This window comes from Panulirus ornatus, chromosome 68 (genome assembly GCF_036320965.1).
Source record: "Panulirus ornatus isolate Po-2019 chromosome 68, ASM3632096v1, whole genome shotgun sequence".
NCBI classification, from domain to species: domain Eukaryota; kingdom Metazoa; phylum Arthropoda; class Malacostraca; order Decapoda; family Palinuridae; genus Panulirus; species Panulirus ornatus.
This window is the reverse complement of record NC_092291.1, coordinates 21,379,712-21,405,388: the sequence shown is the minus strand read 5'-3', so window position 1 is coordinate 21,405,388 and position 25,677 is coordinate 21,379,712. Positions and strand designations below refer to the sequence as shown.

The window sequence follows — 25,677 nt, the reverse complement described above, 5'->3', positions numbered from 1 at the left end:
AATGAAGTTTATACCTAGAAATCAAATAGAGCTTACTGCACATAGCAACAGGTGCATAAATCTACTGTTACGTAATATGGTCCACCTTACTGAACATTCCATTATCCTCTCTTTCTCTTGCTTGTTAACAAATTTTCTTGTTGTGTGCGTACTTACCTCGTATCAATATCTTTTTTATTAAACCATTGGCGCCTACTTGATACTTATTTTATATTCAAAGATAATATGCGTTCACAAGATTTGCAATTCTCGTATATAGAGATATCAGTCTTTTGAGTCTCGAAGACATTCATTCTGTAATATTTTCTTTGTAACTGACTGAACCTTTTTAATTACTTCTTTGTTTCTTTTATTTTACAAAATAAAACCAGTTAAGAAATAGATGGAAAATCTCGTTTGTTTACCTTTCATCGTTTCTTAATCAGTCATGAATGACTTTAAATCCATTTAGAAGTGAAACTGAATATTCACTAATCGAAAAAAGATATTACAGACGACGTCAATTTTAATTTCAATAAACAATACGAAAATGCAGAAAAACAAGAACGACAAAATGGCGATTAGATAAGGTCCGTCATACATTTTTGGCTCCATGTTTATCTGATTGATAGTATATTATTAAGGAATGAGCTGTTTAAGTATATTATTACTACTAGATGCCGGCTCCCACCGGCTTTGTTGGCAAGATATCTTTCATTCATGCAGACGACATCACTCCTACTCCAATCCTATCTTGTACCCAAATTCATAACTATCATTTCTTAATAATTGTCCTTCTACTTTCAATGTAACTAATTCCACAGCATTCAATTTAATTATTTGATTGATTTTATTAGTATTGTGTTCTAATTCACTCTAAAATTAGAATTCTGCGGAAAAACATTTTATACCTGAATAACGTATACTTGCGCTGGCAGCCAATACCCCAAGTACAGTAGGTTCCTCCATCTTGGTCGGCTTCAAGGGTTCATACAGGATGGCTCAGATCTCCGTGCGGCTTGCGGCCTCCTTGGTCCGACAGCTTCCAAGGAGCACTCCCCAGGTATTTTTTCAGTGGATGATATCCTGCAGTATCGTATGAATTTAAAGACATTCAAGAAATAAAATGATTGAGAGTGGAATGATGGTACGAAAGCTTCGATTAAACCGGCCGGCTGGTAAGCACAACGATCAGCTGATCGGACATATCTAGTAAACACTTGTGCATGATTATTGTTTTCCTCTTATATCTGTATAAGATCTTGTTCTGTAGACCAAGGGCTTTTCTAAGTTACAGTACTGTTCCTAGGATGGTAACAAAGTTCTCCGTGAGAACATCGACATGAATGTTGGAAATGGCTGTCACCAGGCAAACCTGATTTAAAGTTATTTAGGTAGATTATGTAAAAAATATTAAGTTGGCATTATCAGATATTGAGGACACCAGTGTGAAGTGTTGTGGGTATGTTTTTATATAATGAGAAATTATATAATTGTTTTATGGCCACCATTGTCTGTAGTTATGGCAGAGTAGGCGATATTTACTCGAGTGTAGCCGCCCCTTTTCTCTGACGCCTGCAGCTGCTGTAGAACTAGTTTTATTCTGTGGGTTTTTGCCTTTTTTAATATCGATTATCGACTAAAATATTTATGGTAGATATCAAGTTGCACATCAAAATTAGCTTATGATATTATGGTTTTGGAGACGGAATTACAAGATATGTAAAGTAATTTGGATTCAACCATCGCGGAAATTCTAGAGGATTGCAGTACGGTTGGCTTGATAATAACTGTAATATTGGAGATAGGGACAAATTAAACTTGTATTTAGTTTATCACTGTTCTCTTTGATGTATATTTGATTGGGTCACAGTTTTTATTCTGATGGTGCATCTACTTTTTTATGTATGCCAGTAGGGTTGGTTAAAGGTTATGCATCAGAATATGGATGTACTCATTCTAGTCAGAAGGGTTTAGGAAAGGTGGTAGTTTTGGATTTCCTAAGCTCTCACTAATAGTGTATATATAGTTGTGGCACTTACTCCTACGTGATGGTCCCCACGAAATGGTTGGGGCTTGGAATCGAAGAAATTGTGGGATAAAACTTCTTTGTACCAATTATTGTGCAGTTATTTGATTGATAACCCTTAAGTCAGAATGTAGGAGGACCACTTCAGGCATTCTAAATTTGCAAATGTTTAGTGAACAGAAACAAAACCTCCACTTGGCATTTTCATACTGTGTAGGGCTTTATTTACTTTGTACATTGTTTTAGTACGTGCTTAAAACTGTAATAGAGGCAAGTTGCTTGTGGGGTCCCAGCAATGGCTAATTTTCCATCTTTGAGATACGCACTCCCCAGAAGGCTCCTGTGCATCATGATACTCGTCTGGTAAATATGATTGTATTGGAGTGCTGTCGATATCTTGTGTCCATTTAGGTATTTTTGAATAGAAAGGGAATAGATTATGCAGAAATGAATATCGTGCAATTCATTCTAAAATATTTAATGACATTTGATCATGCTGCTTACCCCTTGAACCTTAGGATGCATGGTGTAGTCCAGGATAGAGCTTCTCCTGCGTGAAGATATTTATTGATAGACCTCACATTTCTTGTAGGTTCACATAGGTAATATATGTATTTGTCTCCAAGATCAATATATATATATATATATATATATATATGAAAGCTTTGCGGAAGATGAAAGCCGGCAAGGCAGCAGGTTTGGATGGTATTGCAGTGGAATTTATTAAAAAAGGGGGTGACTGTATTGTTGACTAGTTGGTAAGGTTATTTAATGTATGTATGACTCATGGTGAGGTGCCTGAGGATTGGCGGAATGCGTGCATAGTGCCATTGTACAAAGGCAAAGGGGATAAGAGTGAGTGCTCAAATTACAGAGGTATAAGTTTGTTGAGTATTCCTGGTAAATTATATGGGAGGGTATTGATTGAGAGGGTGAAGGCATGTACAGAGCATCAGATTGGGGAAGAGCAGTGTGGTTTCAGAAGTGGTAGAGGATGTGTGGATCAGGTGTTTGCTTTGAAGAATGTATGTGAGAAATACTTAGAAAAGCAAATGGATTTGTATGTAGCATTTATGGATCTGGAGAAGGCATATGATAGAGTTGATAGAGATGCTCTGTGGAAGGTATTAAGAATATATGGTGTGGGAGGAAAGTTGTTAGAAGCAGTGAAAAGTTTTTATCGAGGATGTAAGGCATGTGTACGTGCAGGAAGAGAGGAAAGTGATTGGTTCTCAGTGAATGTAGGTTTGCGGCAGGGGTGTGTGATGTCTCCATGGTTGTTTAATTTGTTTATGGATGGGGTTGTTAGGGAGGTAAATGCAAGAGTTTTGGAAAGAGGGGCAAGTATGAAGTCTGTTGGGGATGAGAGAGCTTGGGAAGTGAGTCAGTTGTTGTTCGCTGATGATACAGCGCTGGTGGCTGATTCATGTGAGAAACTGCAGAAGCTGGTGACTGAGTTTGGTAAAGTGTGTGGAAGAAGAAAGTTAAGAGTAAATGTGAATAAGAGCAAGGTTATTAGGTACAGTAGGGTTCAGGGTCAAGTCAATTGGGAGGTGAGTTTGAATGGAGAAAAACTGGAGGAAGTGAAGTGTTTTAGATACCTGGGAGTGGATCTGGCAGCGGATGGAACCATGGAAGCAGAAGTGGATCATAGGGTGGGGGAGGGGGCGAAAATTCTGGGGGCCTTGAAGAATGTGTGGAAGTCGAGAACATTATCTCGGAAAGCAAAAATGGGTATGTTTGAAGGAATAGTGGTCCCAACAATGTTGTATGGTTGCGAGGCGTGGGCTATGGATAGAGTTGTGCGCAGGAGGATGGATGTGCTGGAAATGAGATGTTTGAGGACAATGTGTGGTGTGAGGTGGTTTGATCGAGTGAGTAACGTAAGGGTAAGAGAGATGTGTGGAAATAAAAAGAGCGTGGTTGAGAGAGCAGAAGAGGGTGTTTTGAAGTGGTTTGGGCACATGGAGAGAATGAGTGAGGAAAGATTGACCAAGAGGATATATGTGTCGGAGGTGGAGGGAACGAGGAGAAGAGGGAGACCAAATTGGAGGTGGAAAGATGGAGTGAAAAAGATTTTGAGTGATCAGGGCCTGAACATGCAGGAGGGTGAAAGGAGGGCAAGGAATAGAGTGAATTGGAGCGATGTGGTATACCGGGGTTGACGTGCTGTCAGTGGATTGAATCAAGGCATGTGAAGCGTCTGGGGTAAACCATGGAAAGCTGTGTAGGTATGTATATTTGCGTGTGTGGACGTATGTATATACATGTGTATGGGGGGGGGTTGGGCCATTTCTTTCGTCTGTTTCCTTGGATCTGGAGAAGGCATATGATAGAGTTGATAGAGATGCTCTGTGGAAGGTATTAAGAATATATGGTGTGGGAGGAAAGTTGTTAGAAGCAGTGAAAAGTTTTTATCGAGGATGTAAACATGTGTACGTGTAGGAAGAGAGGAAAGTGATTTGTTCTCAGTGAATGTAGGTGTGCGGCAGGGGTGTGTGATGTCTCCATGGTTGTTTAATTTGTTTATGGATGGGGTTGTTAGGGAGGTAAATGCAAGAGTTTTGGAAAGAGGGGCAAGTATGAAGTCTGTTGGGGATGAGAGAGCTTGGGAAGTGAGTCAGTTGTTGTTCGCTGATGATACAGCGCTGGTGGCTGATTCATGTGAGAAACTGCAGAAGCTGGTGACTGAGTTTGGAAAAGTGTGTGGAAGAAGAAAGTTAAGAGTAAATGTGAATGAGCAAGGTTATTAGGTACAGTAGGGTTGAGGGTCAAGTCAATTGGGAGGTGAGTTTGAATGGAGAAAAACTGGAGGAAGTGAAGTGTTTTAGATATCTGGGAGTGGATCTGGCAGTGGATGGAACCATGGAAGCGGAAGTGGATCATAGGGTGGGGGAGGGGGCGAAAATCCTGGGGGCCTTGAAGAATGTGTGGAAGTCGAAAACATTATCTCGGAAAGCAAAAATGGATATGTTTGAAGGAATAGTGGTTCCAACAATGTTGTATGGTTGCGAGGCGTGGGCTATGGATAGAGTTGTGCGCAGGAGGATGTATGTGCTGGAAATGAGATGTTTGAGGACAATGTGTGGTGTGAGGTGGTTTGATCGAGTGAGTAACGTAAGGGTAAGAGAGATGTGTGGAAATAAAAAGAGCGTGGTTGAGAGAGCAGAAGAGGGTGTTTTGAAGTGGTTTGGGCACATGGAGAGGATGAGTGAGGAAAGATTGACCAAGAGGATATATGTGTCGGAGGTGGAGGGAACAAGAAGAGGGAGACCAAATTGGAGGTGGAAAGATGGAGTGAAAAAGATTTTGTGTGATCGGGGCCTGAACATGCAGGAGGGTGAAAGGAGGGCAAGGAATAGAGTGAATTGGAGCGATGTGGTATACCGGGGTTGACGTGCTGTCAGTGGATTGAAGCAGGGCATGTGAAGCGTCTGGGGTAAACCATGGAAAGCTGTGTAGGTATGTATATTTGCGTGTGTGGACGTATGTATATACATGTGTATGGGGGGGGGTTGGGCCATTTCTTTCGTTTGTTTCCTTGCGCTACCTCGCAAACGCGGGAGACAGCGACAAAGTATAATTAAAAAAAAAATATATATATATATATATGGATCATAGGGTGGGGGAGGGGGCGAAAATTCTGGGAGCCTTGAAGAATGTGTGGAAGTCGAGAACATTATCTCGGAAAGCAAAAATGGGTATGTTTGAAGGAATAGTGGTTCCAACAATGTTGTATGGTTGCGAGGCGTGGGCTATGGATAGAGTTGTGCGCAGGAGGATGGATGTGCTGGAAATGAGATGTTTGAGGACAATGTGTGGTGTGAGGTGGTTTGATCGAGTAAGTAACGTAAGGGTAAGAGAGATGTGTGGAAATAAAAAGAGCGTGGTTGAGAGAACAGAAGAGGGTGTTTTGAAATGTTTGGGCACATGGAGAGAATGAGTGAGGAAAGATTGACCAAGAGGATATATGTGTCGGAGGTGGAGGGAACGAGGAGAAGAGGGAGACCAAATTGGAGGTGGAAAGATGGAGTGAAAAAGATTTTGTGTGATCGGGGCCTGAACATGCAGGAGGGTGAAAGGAGGGCAAGGAATAGAGTGAATTGGAGCGATGTGGTATACCGGGGTTGACGTGCTGTCAGTGGATTGAATCGGGGCATGTGAAGCATCTGGGGTAAACCATGGAAAGCTGTGTAGGTATGTATATTTTGCGTGTGTGGACGTATGTATATACATGTGTATGGGGGTGGGTTGGGCCATTTCTTTCGTCTGTTTCCTTGCGCTACCTCGCAAACGCGGGAGACAGCAGCAAAAATATATATATATATGTGTATATATATATATATATATATATATATATATATATTTATATATAATTATATATATATATATAATATATAACTTGTCCATTTCTAGAACTTTTAATTGCCAAACACAGCCAGTTGCCCTTCTCTTGCCAAAACTTGTGGGTACAGAGGTCACATTTTCTAAAACCTCTTGGTCAGCCTTTCATTATCTACCCAAAACACTATAATTATTGATTACTTAATGACTTATTAAAGATGTTATACTGTATTCACCTGAACATTGTTCCCTGCTAGAGCCAGACACCTAGTGAGTACAGGAGAAGGAGATATAGAGGTGCTAGCTCTTATGTTAAAGGTATTTATGCAGGATTAAGCACTGAGGCTCCCTCACCACTCCAGTGTTTTTGACTTGAGATTTGTTTGAAGAATTACCTGTTCTGGCTTCTTCGATTTAGTTACAATTTTGTGGTTTTGATGCTAATACAAGAAAAATTTTGTAATTTTTCAGGGATACAAAACTCCTCCAGAGTGACATTGGTTACACGCAAGTTCTCCACTACCAATTCTCTGCTTCAGCTGAGGTGTCTACACTTGGAGGAGCGCATCCTTGGAGGATATTTCAACTCTCATTGGTCATGCTAAAGACTTCAGATGTATTCCCATCCTTTACCTGGTAGTGTCTTTCTTGTGCCAAATATTCAGATAACACTTGTCATTTTCAACTGTGCCATCATGGTGCTGACTAGTTCCCTCCAGGAATTAGTGAGTTTGTGATTAAGAAAATTATTCTTTAAATTTAAGGAAATTCTATGATCAAAAAGAGTTGCAGTGTTAGACACATACCCTTAGCCTGCCATACTTGTTCAAAGCACTTGCTTGACTGTCATTTAGACATATTGTAGGGAGAACTACACTGACTGGCTTCTCGGTAGCACATCATGTGTATGTATGAACACTTGGCAGTAAGACTAATTATATGGTAAATGTTTCAAAGACCAAAGTGAGTGTTGAAACTGAGATTGAAGTAATGTAAGAAGAACATTGTCTGGAAACTAAAAAGAGGATGTTGAAGCAGAAAGTGTTTTTGAATGTTTGGGCAATGAGTGATGTAGTGAGGAAAGTTTGACAATGAGGATATATGTGCGGAGGTTTGAGTAAGAACGAAGGAGAAGATGGGAGACTGTATAATTGGAGGTGGAAATGTATGACATGGAGAAAAAGATATCAGTGTGTAATCAGGGTGAACATGCAGGAGGTGAAAGGAGGGCAAAGGAATAGAGTGAATTGGAGCGATGTGGTATACCGGGTTGACGTGCTGCAGTGATTGAATCGGGCATGTGAAGCTCTGGGGTAAACCATGGAAAGCTGTGTAGGTATGTATATTTGCGTGTGGACGTATGTCATATACATGGTAATGGGGTGTGTTGGGCCATTTCTTCGTCTGTTTCTTGCGCTACCTCGCAAACCGGGAGACAGCGACAAAGCAAAAATATATATATATGTGATATATAATAATATTTATATATATATATAATTATATATAATATTTATATATATACTATATATTTATTCATACTGGAATTCCTCCCCTCTCATTTTTTTTTAATTTTCCAAAAGAAGGAACAGAGGGGGGCCAGGTGAGGATATTCCACAAAGGCCCAGTCCTCTGTTCTTAAACGCTACCTCGCGAACGCGGGAAATGGCAAATAGTTTAAAAGAAAAGAAAAATAATATATATATATATATATATATATATATATATATATATATATATATATATATATATATATATATATATATATAACTTGTCCATTTCTAGAACTTTTATATTGCCAAACACAGCCAGTTGCCCTTCTCTTGCCAAAACTTGTGGGTCAGAGGGTCACATTTTCTAAAACCTCTTGGTCAGCCTTTCATTATCTACCCAAAATCACTATAATTATTGATTACTTAATGACTTATTAAAGACTGTTATACTGTATTCACCTGAACATTGTTCCCTGCTAGAGCCAGACACCTAGTGAGTACAGGAGAAGGTAGTATAGAGGTGCTAGCTCTTATGTTAAAGGTATTTATGCAGGATTAAGCACTGAGGCTCCCTCACCACTCCAGTGTTTTTGACTTGAGATTTGTTTGAAGAATTACCTGTTCTGGCTTCTTCGATTTAGTTACAATTTTGTGGTTTTGATGCTAATACAAGAAAAATTTTGTAATTTTTCAGGTGACAAAACTCCTCCCAGCAGTGACATTGGTTACACGCAAGTTCTCCACTACCAATTTCTCTGCTTCAGCTGAGGTGTCTACCATCTTGGAGGAGCGCATCCTTGGTAGGATATTTCAACTCCTCATTGGTCATGCTAAAGACTTCAGATGTATTCCCATCCTTTACCTGGTAGTGTCTTTTCTTGTGCCAAATATTCAGATAACATCTTGTCATTTTCAACTGTGCCATCATGGTGCTGACTAGTTCCCTCCAGGAATTAGTGAGTTTGTGATTAAGAAAAATTATTCTTAAATTTTAAGGAAATTCTATGATCAAAAAGAGTTGCAGTGTTAGACACATACCCTTAGCCTGCCATACTTGTTCAAGCACTTGCTTGACTGTCATTTAGACATATTGTAGGGAGAACTACACTGACTGGCTTCTCGGGTAGCACATCATGTGTATGTACTGAACACTGTGGCAGTAAGACTAATTATATGGTAAATGTTTCAAAGACCAAAGTGATGTTGGATAACCTAACATAGAATTTGAATGTCAAATTTACAGAGAAACTAATAGTTTTGTCATGAATAACTTAAGAGAACAAAGGAAATGTTCAAAGAAAGTACTTTTTCACATTTGGAATAGTCATTTGTTAGTATTGCTTATAACACTGGGGATATTGCACACAGCAGTTCTGTAAACACATGAATTAGTGAGACATATTGTATGCTGTTGAATTATACTTGTTGGTAAGTAGAAATGAGGTTTAGTACAATGGACACGAAAAATGCCATACCAGTTGGCAGTATACATAGGTAATCCATTGCTTCAGATAACAGTAGAATACTGAGTAAATGCCATTAATAAAGTGAATGGCTCAAAACGTTTGGGGAAAATAACTATTAAAACAGACATCTGTCTGTCATAGTAAGTAGAAAGCCACTGACCAGGGAGGTGAATTACCAGTACTATCCACCAGGGTAATGAGAAGGTTAGTGATGGCTGTGTAATGAGCCTGCACTTGTCATTGTCAAGTGCTCCTTTGACTGAGGTAACTGACTTTCTGCCTTGCACATAAATATTTGTACTGCTGGCATCTCTCCACATACATAGTCTCTTCTTGTCATTCATAGCACTTGATGATTAACTTCCACAGCTTATTCTTAGTAACTTGATTTTCCAGTGGTGAGTGCTATGCTTTAGCCCTTCCTTTTGGCAGAATGGTTGGAGCAATAGATAGTGGGTAGGATCCTTAGACAGGAGCATTAGGTAGTAGTAGTTGGAAATTAGGCCAGGTAGAAGTAAGTTGGTAGTAACATTGGGTGGGAGCATGTGGCACATCAAGGGTGAGGTACTAGAGGATAAGAAGTGGCAGTGGAGTTCATAAGGTATGGAGACTTGTAGCCACCCCCTTGAGGGAGTTCTCAAAGGGAACAGGTATCAAAAATGTAGGTAGATAGATAATGCTTTGTCATCTAGTGTTCTGTAAGGCTTAACAGTACAGGGTCCTTTTGAAATAAATTAATGCCTTAAAATGTTGCTTGTGCTGGAGTACGAAATCTCTACACATTTGAACTTGAAAGTAGTAGACAAAATGCATTCCTGAAGTGATTGTTTTATTTTGTTGCATTTATATGTATTGAATTGATGAAATGCCCTTTTTAACATATTTGAAAGAGGTGAATTTTGATGGTAGAAAATGAAAACTGGTTTTAATAGGTTTTAATCACAGTAAAGTTAGCTATAATTTCTATTACTTTGTATACCTTATTACTTTTGTGGTATAATTGATGAGATTCATTCCATTGGAATGTGAACATTTTATTCTCTGGTTCAAGTATTACAGCTTCTTCATTGAGAAGTTAATTTTGCATAATAGCTTGAAAAGTAGTTTTCAGAAACTGGAATGTACTATAGGTCTGAATCTTGAAGCATCTCTGTGCAGTTAGGATGTGTAACTAACCATTAAGTTTATCTTTTACAGGAGCAGCCCCAAAAGCAAATCTTGAAGAGACTGGCCGTGTGCTCAGTATTGGTGATGGTATTGCCCGTGTATATGGTCTTAAGAACATCCAGGCTGAGGAGATGGTGGAGTTCTCCTCTGGTCTGAAGGGTGAGTTTATGTAAACAGTTTCCCCAAGTTAGAGACTTCTTAGTGTATATTTTCCTTATTCTTGTAATATTTTGCATGTAGACATTACCTTTCAGAATATTTCATAATAGTTAATGTAGTAAAGAACTACATAAGGCAGGCATTAATGTTATTTGTTCATAATCATTTTCATCAGGTATGGCTCTGAATTTGGAACCTGACAATGTTGGTGTGGTCGTGTTTGGTAATGACAAACTTATTCGTGAGGGTGACATTGTTAAGCGTACTGGTGCCATTGTGGATGTGCCTGTAGGAGAAACAATCCTTGGACGTGTTGTTGATGCCTTGGGTAATCCAATTGATGGCAAGGGACCTATAACCGGAGGAAACAGGTTAGTGTCGCATATATCCCTGGGGATAGGGGAGAAAGAATACTTCCCACGCATTCCTCACGTGTCGTAAAAGGCGACTAAAGGGGACTGGAGTGGGGGACTGGAAACCCTCCCTTCCTTGTATTTTAACTTTCTAATAGGGGAAACAGAAGAAGGAGTCATGCGGGGAGTGCTCATCCTCCTCGAAGGCTCAGATTGGGGTGTCAAAATGTGTTTGGATGTAACCAAGATGAGAAAAAAGGAGAGATAGGTAGTATGTTTGAGGAAAGGAACCTGGATGTTTTGGCTCTGAGTGAAACGAAGCTTAGGGGTAAGGGGGAAGAGTGGTTTGGGAATGTCTTGGGAGTAAAGTTAGGGGTTAGTGAGAGGACAAGAGCAAGGAAAGGAGAAGCACTACTCCTGAAACAGGAGTGGTGGGAGTATGTGACAGAGTGTAAGAAAGTAAACTCTAGATTGATATGGGTAAAACTGAAAGTTGATGGGAGTGAGATGGATGATTATTGGTGCATATGCATCTGGGCATGAGAAGAAAGGTCATGAGAGGAAAGTGTTTTGGGAGCAGCTGAGTGAGTGTGTAAGTAGTTTTAATGCACGAGACCGGGTTATAGTGATGGGTCATTTGAATGCAAAGGTGGGAAATATGGCAGTTGAGGGAATACTTGGTGTACATGGGGTGTTCAGTGTTATAAATGGAAATGGTGAAGAGCTTGTAGATTTATGTGCTGAAAAAGGACTGGTGATTGGGAATTCCTGGTTTAAAAAGAGAGGTATACGTAAGTATACGTATGTAAGTAGGAGAGATGGCCAGGGAGTGTTATTGGATTACGTGTTAATTGATAGGTGCGCGAAAGAGAGACTTTTGTATGTTGTGCTGAGAGGTGCAACTGGAGGGATGTCTGATCATTATCTTTTGGAGGCAAAGGTGAAGATTTGTAGAGGTTTTCAAAAAAGAAGAGAGAATGTTGGGGTGAAAATAGTGGTGAGAGTAAGTGAGCTTGGGAAGTAGACTTGTGTGAGGAAGTACCAGGAGAGACTGAGTACAGAATGGAAAAGGGTGAGAACAAAGTAGGTAAGGCGATTGGGGGTGGAATGGGATGTATTTAGGGAAGCAGTGATGGCTTGTGCAAAAGATGCTTGTGGCTTGAGAAGCTTGGATGGTGGGCAGATTAGAAAGGGTAGTGAGTGATGGAATGAAAAAGTAAGATTATTAGTGAAAGAGAAGAGAGAGGCATTTGGACAATTTTGCAGCGAAATAATGCAATTGAGTGGGAGATGTATAAAAGAAAGAGGCAGGAGGTCAAGAGAAAGGTGCAAGAGGTGAAAAAAGAGAGCAAATGAGAGTTGGGGTGAGAGAGTATCATGAAATTTTAGGGAGAATAAAAAGATGTTTTGGAAGGAGGTAAATAAAGTGTGTAAGGCAAGGGAACAAATGGGAACTAGAGTGAAGGGGGCTAATGGGAGGTGATAAGTAGTGGTGATGGGAGAAGAAGATGGAGTGAGTATTTTGAAGGTTTGCTGAATGTGTTTGATGATAGAGTGGCAGATATAGGGTGTTTTGGTTGAGGTGGTGTGCAAAGTGAGTGTTAGGGAAAATGATTTGGTAAACAGAGAAGAGGTAGTAAAAGCTTTGCGGAAGATGAAAGCCGGCAAGGCGGCGGGTTTGGATGGTATTGCAGTGGAATTTATTTAAAAAAGGGGGTGACTGTATTGTTGACTGGTTAGTAAGGTTATTTAATGTATGCATGATTCATGGTGAGGTGCCTGAGGATTGGCAGAATGCTTGCATAGTGCCATTGTACAAAGGCAAAGGGGATAAAAGTGAGTGCTCAAATTACAGAGGTATAAGTTTGTTGAGTATTCCTGGTAAATTATATGGGAGGGTATTGATTGAGAGGGTGAAGGCATGTACAGAGCATCAGATTGGGGAAGAGCAGTGTGGTTTCAGAAGTGGTAGAGGATGTGTGGATCAAGTGTTTGCTTTGAGAAATGTATGAGAAATACTTAGAAAAGCAAATGGATATGTATGTAGCATTTATGGATCTGGAGAAGGCATATGATAGGGTTGATAGAGATGCTCTGTGGAAGGTATTAAGAATATATGGTGTGGGAGGCAAGTTGTTAGAAGCAGTGAAAAGTTTTTATCGAGGATGTAAGGCATGTTTACGTGTAGGAAGAGAGGAAAGTGATTGGTTCTCAGTGAATGTAGGTTTGCGGCAGGGGTGTATGATGTCTCCATGGTTGTTTAATTTGTTTATGGATGGGGTTGTTAGGGAGGTGAATGCAAGAGTTTTGGAAAGAGGGGCAAGTATGCAATCTGTTGTGGATGAGAGAGCTTGGGAAGTGAGTCAGTTGTTGTTCGCTGATGATACAGTGCTGGTGGCTGATTCGTGTGAGAAACTGCAGAAGCTGGTGACTGAGTTTGGTAAAGTGTGTGAAAGAAGAAAGCTGAGAGTAAATGTGAATAGGAGCAAGGATGTTAGGTATGGTAGGATTGAGGGACAAGTCCATTTGGAGGTAAGTTTGAATGGAGAAAAACTGGAGGAAGTGAAGTGCTTTAGATATCTGGGAGTGGATTTGGCAGCAGATGGAACCATGGAAGCAGAAGTGAATCATAGGGTGGGGGAGGGGGTGAAAGTTCTGGGAGTATGAGTCATATTGTATGTCACGAGCTGTGGTAGTTTTCACCATTACCATATTAGCCACTGGAGCCACAGTAATTATGTGTAAAATTAGATAACTCATGGTTATAGTCAAGCTTATGGGTATCCCTTACCATTTCATCTTAGAGTTTTAATGTTATTTGATATTGTCTGTATTACCTATGAATTGGGAACATTATTTATGATTATCCCTGGACCAATTTCTGTTGGGAGTCTTGATGCTGCCTAGGACCATTCTAAAGGCTCCTGCAGCCCAAGGCTAGTACTACTGATAGCAGGAACATTTAGACTTTTGGGGTGAGAAGTTCTCTGATGAGACTGTACTCCCATTAATACAGCTTTGCAAAGGTGGCTCTTCGCTTGCAGAGTAGTCTTGAGTAGGCAGAGTACAATAACACCTTTGGCAACAATTATTAAGTCAGATAATTTAGGGCTAAACTGGTTAATTATAGTGCCTCTCCCTGCCAGTAACTCTGCCCACCCATTCTCACTGCAGCAGCATCTAAAACCTTTAACACTACTTTTCAGTACGGTACATGCTTCAGTAAGTTTTCTTTGAATATACTTCTAAATTGTGCATTACCCGTGACAGCTAGAGACTTGAATGTGAACAAATGTGTCCTTTTTTGTCTGTTTTCCTGGCACTTCCTTGCTGAAGCAGGGGGAAACCGTGCTGTTTCCCATAGGGCGGTTAGTGCCAGGAATGGATGTAGGCAAGAAAGTATGAATATGTACATGTGTATATTCGTGTATGTGTATATGTATGCATATGTGTATATGTTATGTATGCATATGTTTAACCCTGGGGATAGTGAGAAAGAATACTTCCCATGTATTCCCTGCATGTTGTAAAAGGTGACTAAAAGGGGGAGGGAAGGGGGGCTCTAGAAATCCTTTTTTTTTTCTTTTTTTTCTTTTTTTTCCCCCAAATAAAGGAACAGAGAAGGGGGTCAAGTGAGGATATTCCTTCTAAGGCTGTTCAACGCTACCTCGCTAATGCAGGAAATGACGAATATGCATGAAAAAAAATTGTGTGGATGGGCCATTCTTCGTCTGTTTCCTGGCGCTGCCTCGCTGATGTGGGAAACAGTGATCAAGTATGATGATGATATTAATAATAATGATAATTTACATCTTGACAATGTGGAACTGTATATGGGATTTAAACTAATTTGTTGCAATGTGGTCCATCCATAAGAGTTGCATTCGGAGAGACTTGTTGGGTTTCAGTGGTTCATCGTGGTGGAATCAAGTTGCAAGAGGTGACTAGGCTTTTGTCTTATGTGTTGAGGCCTTTTGGTACTTCAGATTATTTCAGCAAGTTGGCAAAGTCAACTGAAATCTGGAAACCTGAGTTAATGCTGTAATTAGCTAAAGTCATTAGCTTGCTTCCTGAGTGCAGCCCTTGACCCTTACAGGCCAGGAGTACCTGTTAAGAGCACTTGCCATTAACTGACCAGAATTTAGGAGCTTGCTACCTGAGTGCAGCCCTTGACCTTTACAGGCCAGGAGTACCTGTTAAGAGCACTTGACATCAGCTGACCAGAATTTAGGAGAAAACCCAAGCACTTCCAGAGGTCAGCCAGTCTTAACCATTATCATGGATGTTGGAACAAAAGTCCCTCCAGTATTATGTTTAACATGAATCTGACATCTACAATCAACTCTAGTCCCTCCAGTATTATGTTTAACAAGAATCTGACATCTACAATCAACTCTGTGAATGTATTAGTGGGAGTCTAGGATCTGGAGTATGTAAATTTTGCAGATGTCTCTTTAATGAGCAGTAAATGGTATAGCAAAGGATTTAGACCTTTGGGTTGAAGTTTTTGATAACTCAGAACTTTTGGCATGCTGCCTTTTTGCACTTTTCTGTTGGATTTTATTATTTTTGGCCCAGGACCTTGACATTTAAAAGGCATTTCTCAGTATTTGGTGATTTTGAAAGTGGGGATAATTGATAAATTTTACTCAAAGTAATATAGTTGTCAACTTTTGGCCTACCAAGGTTTTATTTTAAAGGAACAGTGCTTAGGCTGAAGGCAGATGTATGCAAGAAGTTGCTGGTACTGCTTTTGACCATAGACATTTGGTGCTTCCATGCTATAATTACTTTGAGAAGATATTAAAGATATATTAATCAGAACCTTGCTCTTATTCACATTTACTCTTAACTTTCTTCTTCCACACACTTTTCCAAACTCAGTCACCAGCTTCTGCAGTTTCTCACATGAATCAGCCACCAGCGCTGTATCATCAGCGAACAACAACTGACTCACTTCCCAAGCTCTCTCATCCCCAACAGACTTCATACTTGCCCCTCTTTCCAAAACTCTTGCATTTATTAGGTACAGTAGGGTTGAGGGTCAAGTCAATTGGGAGGTGAGTTTGAATGGAGAAAAACTGGAGGAAGTGAAGTGTTTTAGATATCTGGGAGTGGATCTGGCAGCGGATGGAACCATGGAAGCGGAAGTGGATCATAGGGTGGGGGAGGGGGCGAAAATCCTGGGGGCCTTGAAGAATGTGTGAAAGTAGAGAACATTATCTCGGAAAGCAAAAATGGGTATGTTTGAAGGAATAGTGGTTCCAACAATGTTGTATGGTTGCGAGGCGTGGGCTATGGATAGAGTTGTGCGCAGGAGGATGGATGTGCTGGAAATGAGATGTTTGAGGACAATGTGTGGTGTGAGGTGGTTTGATCGAGTGAGTAACGTAAGGGTAAGAGAGATGTGTGGAAATAAAAAGAGCGTGGTTGAGAGAGCAGAAGAGGGTGTTTGGAAGTGGTTTGGGCACATGGAGAGGATGAGTGAGGAAAGATTGACCAAGAGGATATATGTGTCGGAGGTGGAGGGAACAAGGAGAAGAGGGAGACCAAATTGGAGGTGGAAAGATGGAGTGAAAAAGATTTTGTGTGATCGGGGCCTGAGCATGCAGGAGGGTGAAAGGAGGGCAAGGAATAGAGTGAATTGGAGCGATGTGGTATACCGGGGTTGACGTGCTGTCAGTGGATTGAAGCAGGGCATGTGAAGCGTCTGGGGTAAACCATGGAAAGCTGTGTAGGTATGTATATTTGCGTGTGTGGACGTATGTATATACATGTGTATGGGGGGGGGTTGGGCCATTTCTTTCGTCTGTTTCCTTGCGCTACCTCGCAAACGCAGGAGACAGCGACAAAGTATAATATATATAAAATATATTAATCAGAAACTGACTTTTTATTAATTGATATATATTATTTTCTATGTTACATGCTAGATGTGCTTCAGGCAAAATCTCATTATATGTACTTTTTTCATTTTTGATATGGATTTTTCCAGGCATTAATTCATTGGCCACTTTTGATAGGGCTCGTGTTGGAGTGAAGGCCCCTGGCATCATCCCTCGGATCTCTGTAAGGGAACCCATGCAGACTGGCATTAAAGCTGTTGATTCTCTGGTGCCCATTGGCCGTGGTCAACGAGAATTGATTATTGGAGACCGTCAGACTGGGAAAACTGCCATTGCCATTGATACAATCATTAACCAGAAGCGTTTCAATGAAGCTGCTGAAGAAAAGAAGAAACTGTATTGTATATATGTTGCTATTGGACAAAAGAGGTCTACTGTTGCCCAGATTGTGAAAAGGCTCACTGATGCAGGTAAGTTTTGATATAAACAATGCATTTGGCATATAATCATGGTATTTGTCCTAATGGACTCTTAGTATATTGTTCCTGATTTTTAATACCCATGTGCCAAATTTATACATTGCCTGAACATTGTATATTATAATTTGCATGTTTCCTGCACTATTGAGCAGTCATGCCTTTTTTTTCCCCAAGGCATGATGTTTGCATTAGTGCTAGATCACTTGGAAGATTCTGTTGGTGAAGCACCAAATTGCTTTTAACCAGAAGGAATCATCCCACAATGCTTATGCTTATATTTAAATCCATTTTACTTTAAAAAGAAAATTGTAGCTATTCGGTTAAGTATTTGATCGAGTTTGCCATTTTATTTTTGATCATACTTAAATGCCACTCTGTTGTTGCCCTATACATTAACAGTATCTGATGGACTTAAATACAGTTTTGTAAGATGTCCATTAATATCTTTTAGTTTATGTGCCCCATTGATTTTAATGCCTTTCATGATGTAGCATCAGTAGGAAACAAACATTTTGTGGTTGTTGGGTTTCTTGAAGGCAGAGGCTTCCACTGCCAATCCCAACAGATTATTCTATGGTCATATCCTGGCACAACTCATCACCCCGTTTGTGCTGTACTGATCCTGTTTCTTTTATCCCAAGCACACTTCTCGCCCATCTAAATGTTTAGGGCTGGATACCCCCAAATTTTTCACTAAATAATATACCTTCTCAGGCCCTCCCTTTAGCCCATGCTCCCTCCCTCCTTTTTTAGTACAAAGATCTGCTTAGGACCATATCTCTATACTTATCTATCCTGTCCATATATCCTAATCATTGAAGCATACAGAGTAGACAGTTCAGTGTTTGCTGTCATTCTGTCCATCAGCCTAATTCACACTACATATCATTCTGACATTTCTTTTTCCCTCCATCCCCCATTTTCTTGTATTTTGCATTCATAGCCCAAGACAAATTTATACAACCCTAGGATTACAGTATCTTCGACAATGCCTATCGTTTCCTTGATGGAGATTGACCTATCCCTCCACATACTCCCTAATGGACCCATGACGGTACCTCCACTCACATTGTGACTCTTTTCCACCCTCATGATGATATCCACTGTCATGTCCATTCCCAGATACCTAAAGCACTGTACTTCCTCTTTGAGCACTGTACTTTTTATCCTTACAATCTGATATGAAACTAGAATAAGGCTAAGGCTGTAATGCTAGAAAAGTTAATCGGGCCTCTTTTACATTTTTTTTTAAGTGTAGAATTTAGTATAGAACCTCGTATATTTCATGAGATTAAGGAACAAAGTGGCAAACACACTATGAGTGTGATGTTAATTGGTTTGTATATATTGAGGAAAACTGTAATACTTAAGATGTCCATTTGACATCCAAATATAATGAATCAAACACCAGTAGCATCTTCAAAAAGAAAACTTGGGTATAATAAAAAGCCTTTAAGAATTATTTGTTGTACACACCCTACCAGGTAAAACCTTACCAACCTTCATGAAATAAGATGAGGTGAAATCTATATCTTGTAATCTGTATGAGAGTTGTACCTCTGAATGATTTTTTGAGCAACTTCAGTAATTGTGGTAGATATTAATGGAAGGTTGATGTGACTAGGAACCCCCAAAGAAAACAAATTGTACAGGATAAAGAAAGGTGTCAAAATCACAAATGTGACCTTTGCTCATAAATTGCCAGGTGGTGGTTCTTTGTGACAGGATTGGTCATAATGTGGTGTCCCTTGGTTACACAGTAGATACGAAACCTGCTCCAGTGCATGACATGTGCCATCACTGTTATTGTGGAATGTGCTCTACTGGAATGTCAAAAATATAGTAATCTTGGAATCGAGTAAAAGTCTGTAATGCAAAGAAATCAAAGTATCGAAGAAATTTTTATGGTGTTAACGTAATGTAAATTAATTTAGTTCTGTAAAGTGTTAGAAAATATTCTTTACATTTTTCTATAATGCTGTAAAGTGCTGAATAAAAATTTAAATCACTTTGCAGATCCCACAAGTCAGTCTGCCACTTTAGAATAAACCTCGAAATTGCATTTGGGTTTTGTAAAAATAAATTCTTACCTTTTCCTTCAAGTTCCCCTTAGGCTTAGTTATGTTCATTAATCATTTGAAAATGAAAATATCAAATTGTTCTGTATTACTTTTACATTTGTCTTGTATTCTTTATTCATGAATGTGTTTTGCAGATGCCATGAAGTACACCATTGTGGTTTCTGCTACTGCTTCTGATGCTGCTCCACTGCAGTACTTAGCACCATACTCTGGTTGTGCTATGGGTGAATTCTTCCGTGATAATGGCAAGCATGCCCTTATCATCTATGATGACTTGTCTAAGCAGGCTGTGGCTTACCGTCAAATGTCTCTATTGTTGCGCCGACCCCCTGGACGTGAGGCTTATCCTGGTGATGTGTTTTACCTGCATTCCCGTCTTCTTGAACGTGCTGCCAAGATGAATGATGCAAATGGAGGTGGATCCCTCACAGCTCTTCCTGTTATTGAGACTCAGGCTGGTGATGTGTCTGCTTATATTCCCACCAATGTTATTTCTATCACTGATGGACAGATCTTCTTGGAGACTGAGCTTTTCTACAAAGGTATTCGCCCAGCCATCAATGTGGGTCTGTCTGTGTCTCGTGTGGGTTCTGCAGCTCAGACTAAGGCAATGAAGCAGGTAAAGAAATATTTAAAGTTCAAAACTGTATGCTTGAAATACTATGAATTGGGAGAAAAATGCAGTAATCTTTCTTTTCTCATTCCACAAAGTTGTGAAAGGTGTGTGAGCAAGTATTTCATGTTTGCCAAAATGCTTGAATGGATAATTTCATGGTAACATTATCTATAATGCGGTCTGTTGTGGATGAGAGAGCTTGGGAAGTGAGTCAGTTGTTGTTCGCTGATGATACAGCACTGTTGGCTGATTTGTGTGAGAAACTGCAGAAGCTGGTGACTGAGTTTGGTAAAGTGCGTGAAAGAAGGAAGCTTGGTAAAGTGTGTGAAAGAAGGAAGCTGAGAGTAAATGTGAATAAGAGCAAGGTTATTAGGTACAGTAGGCTTGAGGGACAAGTCAATTGGGAGGTAAGTTTGAATGGAGAAAAACTGGAGGAAGTGAAGTGTTGTAGATATCTGGGAGTGGATTTGGCAGCGGATGGAACCATGGAAGCGTAAGTGAATCATAGGGTGGGGGAGGGGGCGAAAGTTCTGGGAGCGCTGAAGAATGTATGGAAGTCAAGAACATTATCTCGGAAAGCAAAAATGGGTATGTTTGAAGGAATAGTGGTTCCAACAATGTTATATAGTTGAGGTGTGGGCTATGGATAGAGTTGTGCGGAGGAGGGTGGATTTGCTGGAAATGAGATGTTTGAGGACAATATGTGGTGTGAGGTGGTTTGATCGAGTAAGTAATAATAGGGTAAGAGAGATGTGTGGTAATAAAAAGAGTGTGGTTGAGAGAGCTGAAGAGGGTGTTTTGAAATGGTTTTGTGACATGGAGAGAAAGATTGACCAAGAGGATATATGTGTCAGAGGTGGAGGGAATGAGAAGTGGTGGGAGACCAAATTGGAGGTGGAAATATGGAGTGAAAAAGATTTTGAGTGATAGGGGCCTGAACATGCAGGAGGGTGAAAGGCGTGCAAGGAATAGAGTGCATTGGAATGATGTGGAATACCGTGGTCGACGTGCTGTCAGTGGATTGAACCAGGGCATGTGAACCGTCTGGGGTAAACCATGGAAAGTTCTGTGGGTCCTGGATGTGGAAAGGGAGCTGTGGTTTGTGCATTATACATGACAGATAGAGACTGAGTGTGAACGAATGTGGCCTTTGTTGTCTTTTCCTAGCGCTACCCCGCGCACATGCAGGGGGAGGGGGTTGTTATTTCATGTTTAGCAGGGTGGCAATGGGAATGAATAAAGGCAGACTGTGAATTATGTACATGCGTATATATGTATGTCTGTGTGTATATGTATACGTTAAGATGTATAGGTATATATATTTGCGTGTGTGGACGTGTATGTATATACATGTGTATGTGGGTGGGTTGGGCCATTCTTTCATCTGTTTCCTTGCGCTGCCTCGCTAATGCGGGAGACAGCCACAAAGCAAAAAAAAAAAAAAAATATCTATAAAGAGAAAAAGAAAAATTAATACTTCAAGTTAACATTTTTAGGGACACTTTTTTTTTAAGTTTTAATGCTTTCATAAAAGAGACTATTGAAAACTCTTAAACGCTTTTGAAGTTAAAGGAAAGATAACGGTAGTTGTGTATTCTCACTTAAGCTTATCACTTTCTTCCTTTGATCTTTTCCTTTTGTTTAGATGTAATTGTATTCTTGTGTACACAATTGGATTGTTATGATTGATGCATTTATCTAGCTTTCTTAAGCTGCACTGTAATTTTCCTTGTTATTTTACATCTCTTTAATTTCAGATTGAGTACAAGATTATAAAATGATAATGTGGCTACTGAAGTAGGTGGCAGTAGCAAGCTTCTTAGAGCAAGTATTATGGATTTATGTGAGGGTAGTGTTGGAGAAATGTTAAGAATGTAATCGTTTTACAGGCTGAAGTATTTTGCCTGCATGTTACAAATGAAGCATAGTAGAATGATAGTGTTCTGTTTTGTATGAAATGGTGTCTTTCAAGCTAGGTGGATGATGATGGATAAGAGAGAGAGGTAGGACATTTGATGAAAAGTAAATAGTGTGGCAGGTGGCAGAAAATCCTCCCTTGTATTACTTTCCAAAAGAAGGAACAGAGCAAGGAGCCAAGCAAAGATCTTTCATCTGTTGTTGATGCTACCTCGCTCACATGGGAATTGGCAATCATGTATGAGACCAAATTAGAGAGAGAAGATATTTATTTATATTGTATTTTACTTTGTCGCTGTCTCCTGCGTTAGCGAGGTAGCACAAGGAAACAGACGAAAGAATGGCCCAGCCCACCCACATACACAGACATATATACACATGTACATAATTCATACTGTCTTTATTCATTCCCATCGCCACCCCGCCACACATAAAATAACAACAACAACTAACCCCCCCCCCATGTGTGCGAGATAGCACTGGGAAAAGACAGCAAAGGCCACATTCGTTCACACTCATTCTCTAGCTATCATAAAATAATGCACCAAAACCACAGCTCCCTTTCCACATCCAGGCCCCACAGAGCTTTCCATGGTTTACCCCAGACACTTCACATGCCCTGGTTCAATCCATTGACAGCACATCGACCCCGGTATACCACATCATTCCAGTTCACTCTTATTCCTTGCATGCCTTTCACCCTCCTGCATGTTCAGGCCCTGATCACTCAAATTCTTTTTCACTCCATCTTTCCACCTCCAATTTGGTCTCCCACTTCTTGTTTCCTCCACCTCTGACACATATATCCTCTTGGTCAATCTTTCCTCTCTCATTCTCTCCATGTGACCAAACCATTTCAAAACACCCTCTTCTGCTCTCTCAACCACACACTTTTTATTACCACACATCTCTTACCCTATTATAAGTTATTCGATCAAACCACCTCTCGCCACATATTGTTCTCTCATTTAATTTCAAACACATCCACCTTCTGCCATACAACCCTCTCTATAGCCCATGCCTTGCAACCATATAGTATTGTTGGAACTACTATTCCTTCAAACATACCCATTTTTGCTCCGAGATAGCATTCTCTTTCCACACATTCTTCATCGCTCTCAGAACCTTTGCCCCCTCCCTACCCTATTATTCACTTCCATGGTTCCATTCACTGCTAAGTCCACTCCCAGATATCTAAAACTTCACTTCCTCCGGTTTTTCTCCATTCAAACTTGCATCTCGACTGACTTGTCCCTCAGCCTTACTGAACCTGATAACCTTGCTCTTATTCACATTTACTCAACTCTCTCCTTTCACACACTTTTCCAGACTCAGTCGCCAACTAATGCAGTTTTACACTTGAATTAGCCATCAATGCTGTATCGTCAGTGAATAACTGACACACTTCCTAGGCCCTCTTTTCCCCAACAGACTGCATACTCTCTCCTCTCACCAAAATGCTTGCATTTACCTCCCTAACCACCTCATCCATAAATAGATTAGCCATGGGGACATTACATATATATTTTTTCATATGTATTTTCCATTTCCCACGTCAATAAGGAAGCGTCAAGAACAGAGGACTGGGTCTTAGAGGGAAAAACCTCACTTACCCCCTCTTCTGTTGCTTCTTTTGGAAAAGTAAAAAGTGGAGGATTTCCACCCCCCTGTTCCCAACCCTTTTAGTTGCCTTCTACAGCACTAGGAATATATGGGAAGTGTTCTTTCTCCTCAATCCCTAGGGTATATATAGATATATATATTTATATATATTTATTTTATTTTGCTTTGTCGCTGTCTGCCCGCGTTAGCGAGGTAGTGCAAGGAAAACAGACGAAAGAACGGCCCAACCCGCCCACATACACATGTATGTACATACATGTCCACACATGCAAATATACATACCTATACATCTCAATGTACACATATATATACACACACACACACACACACACACACACATACATATATACCCATGCACACAATTCACACTGTCTGCCTTTATTCATTCCCATCGCCACCTCGCCACACATGGAATACCATCCCCCTCCCCCCTCATGTGTGCAAGGTAGCGCTAGGAAAAACACCAAAGGCCCCATTCGTTCACACTCAGTCTCTAGCTGTCATAAAATAATGCACCGAAACCACACCTCCCTTTCCACATCCAGGCCCCACACGCTTTGCATGGTTTACCCCAGACGCTTCACATGCCCTGATTCAATCCACTGACAGCACATCAACCCCGGTATACCACATCGATCCAATTCACTCTATTCCTTGCCCGCCTTTCACCCTCCTGCATGTTCAGGCCCTGATCACTCAAAATCTTTTTCACTCCATCTTTCCACCTCCAATTTGGTCTCCCACTTCTCCTCGTTCCCTCCACCTCTGACACATATATCCTCTTGGTCAATCTTTCCTCACTCATTCTCTCCATGTGCCCAAACCATTTCAAAACACCCTCTTCTGCTCTCTCAACCACGCTCTTTTTATTTCCACACATCTCTCTTACCCTTACATTACTTAATCAAACCACCTCCCATCACACATTGTCCTCAAACATCTCATTTCCAGCACATCCACCCTCCTGCGCACAACCCTATCCATAGCCCACGCCTCGAAACCATACAATACTGTTGGAACCACTATTCCTTCAAACATACCCATTTTTGCTTTCTGAGATAATGTTCTCAACTTCCACACATTCTTCAAGGCTGCCAGGATTTTCGCCCCCTCCCTCACCCTATGATTCACTTTAAGGAAGATATGAGAGAGCTTTGCTGCTGTAGATTCTGTAAAAGTGACCTCACCAGGTCAGTTTACTTTAAATTTGTTTCTATAGAAAAAAAATATGCTTAGTGTGAAAAGTTAACATATTCCAGGTTGCTGGTTCCATGAAACTGGAGTTGGCCCAGTACCGTGAGGTAGCAGCGTTTGCCCAGTTCGGCTCAGATCTTGATGCTTCCACACAGCAGCTGTTGAACCGTGGTGTCCGTCTTACAGAATTACTGAAACAGGGACAGTATGGTAGGTCATCAGAATTGAATAAACTGTTGATCATATTTTTTTGAAAGCATACATATTAAATGCTTTGAATTTTGAAAACTGAGTGATCCTGTTTTTCTTTTCAGTACCTATGGCCATTGAGGAACAGGTTGCAGTTATTTATTGTGGTGTACGTGGCCATCTTGACAAGTTGGACCCATCCAAGATCACAAAGTTTGAGCAAGAGTTCATGAACATGATGAAAACAAGCCACCAGGCTATTCTTAGTGATATTGCTAAGGAAGGACTTATCACCCCTGATACAGATGCAAAATTAAAACAGATTGTTGTGGACTTTATGACCACTTTCCAGAGTTAAATGATGTAAGGGTGAATGTGCTTCAGATAATATCATGGGATGTCTGAGATGTTCTCTTAGTTGGTTTAAAGTCAGGTTATTAAGTAGAACTTTCATGTAATTAAAGTTTTACAAAAGCATACCCAGATCAGTGCTTACCACAGAGGAACATTTTGATGTCCAGGTGTATATATTAGCCCATGTCAACACGAGTTAGCACACTTGTGTGCTCCTTTTCTCATTCACATTTCCATATTTTATAGTTACTATGGAAGTAACCAGAATTTGTACATAAACAGTCCCTTAACTGACTAGCAATTTCTCCTTAGGACATATTACACCAGGTTCCTTGGTAGACGAATTTGTAACGTGTCATACAGGTTCTCCATAATAAATGAAGGGACTTTT

The 25,677-nt window shown here is 40.3% G+C and overlaps 1 protein-coding gene across 1 annotated transcript; it reads left to right on the top strand.

The window, feature by feature from the left end:
- Positions 1-887: 887 nt before the first annotated feature.
- Positions 888-25,677, top strand: blw (ATP synthase subunit alpha blw, mitochondrial). Its single transcript, XM_071659584.1, has 8 exons — positions 888-1,042; positions 8,537-8,642; positions 10,506-10,634; positions 10,810-11,005; positions 17,011-17,303; positions 19,528-20,012; positions 24,809-24,953; positions 25,058-25,677. Exons 1-8 carry the CDS (start codon positions 977-979, stop codon positions 25,288-25,290), a joined length of 1,653 nt encoding a protein of 550 aa, XP_071515685.1. The 5' UTR covers positions 888-976; the 3' UTR covers positions 25,291-25,677.

Coding starts and splice junctions, on each gene's coding strand:
- blw (XM_071659584.1), top strand. CDS start 977: ATGGCTCAGATCTCCGTGCGGCTTGCGGCCTCCTTGGTCCGACAGCTT. Junction 10,635..10,809: donor GTTCTCCTCTGGTCTGAAGG/GTGAGTTTATGT, acceptor CATTTTCATCAG/GTATGGCTCTGAATTTGGAA. Junction 24,954..25,057: donor ACTGAAACAGGGACAGTATG/GTAGGTCATCAG, acceptor TTTTCTTTTCAG/TACCTATGGCCATTGAGGAA.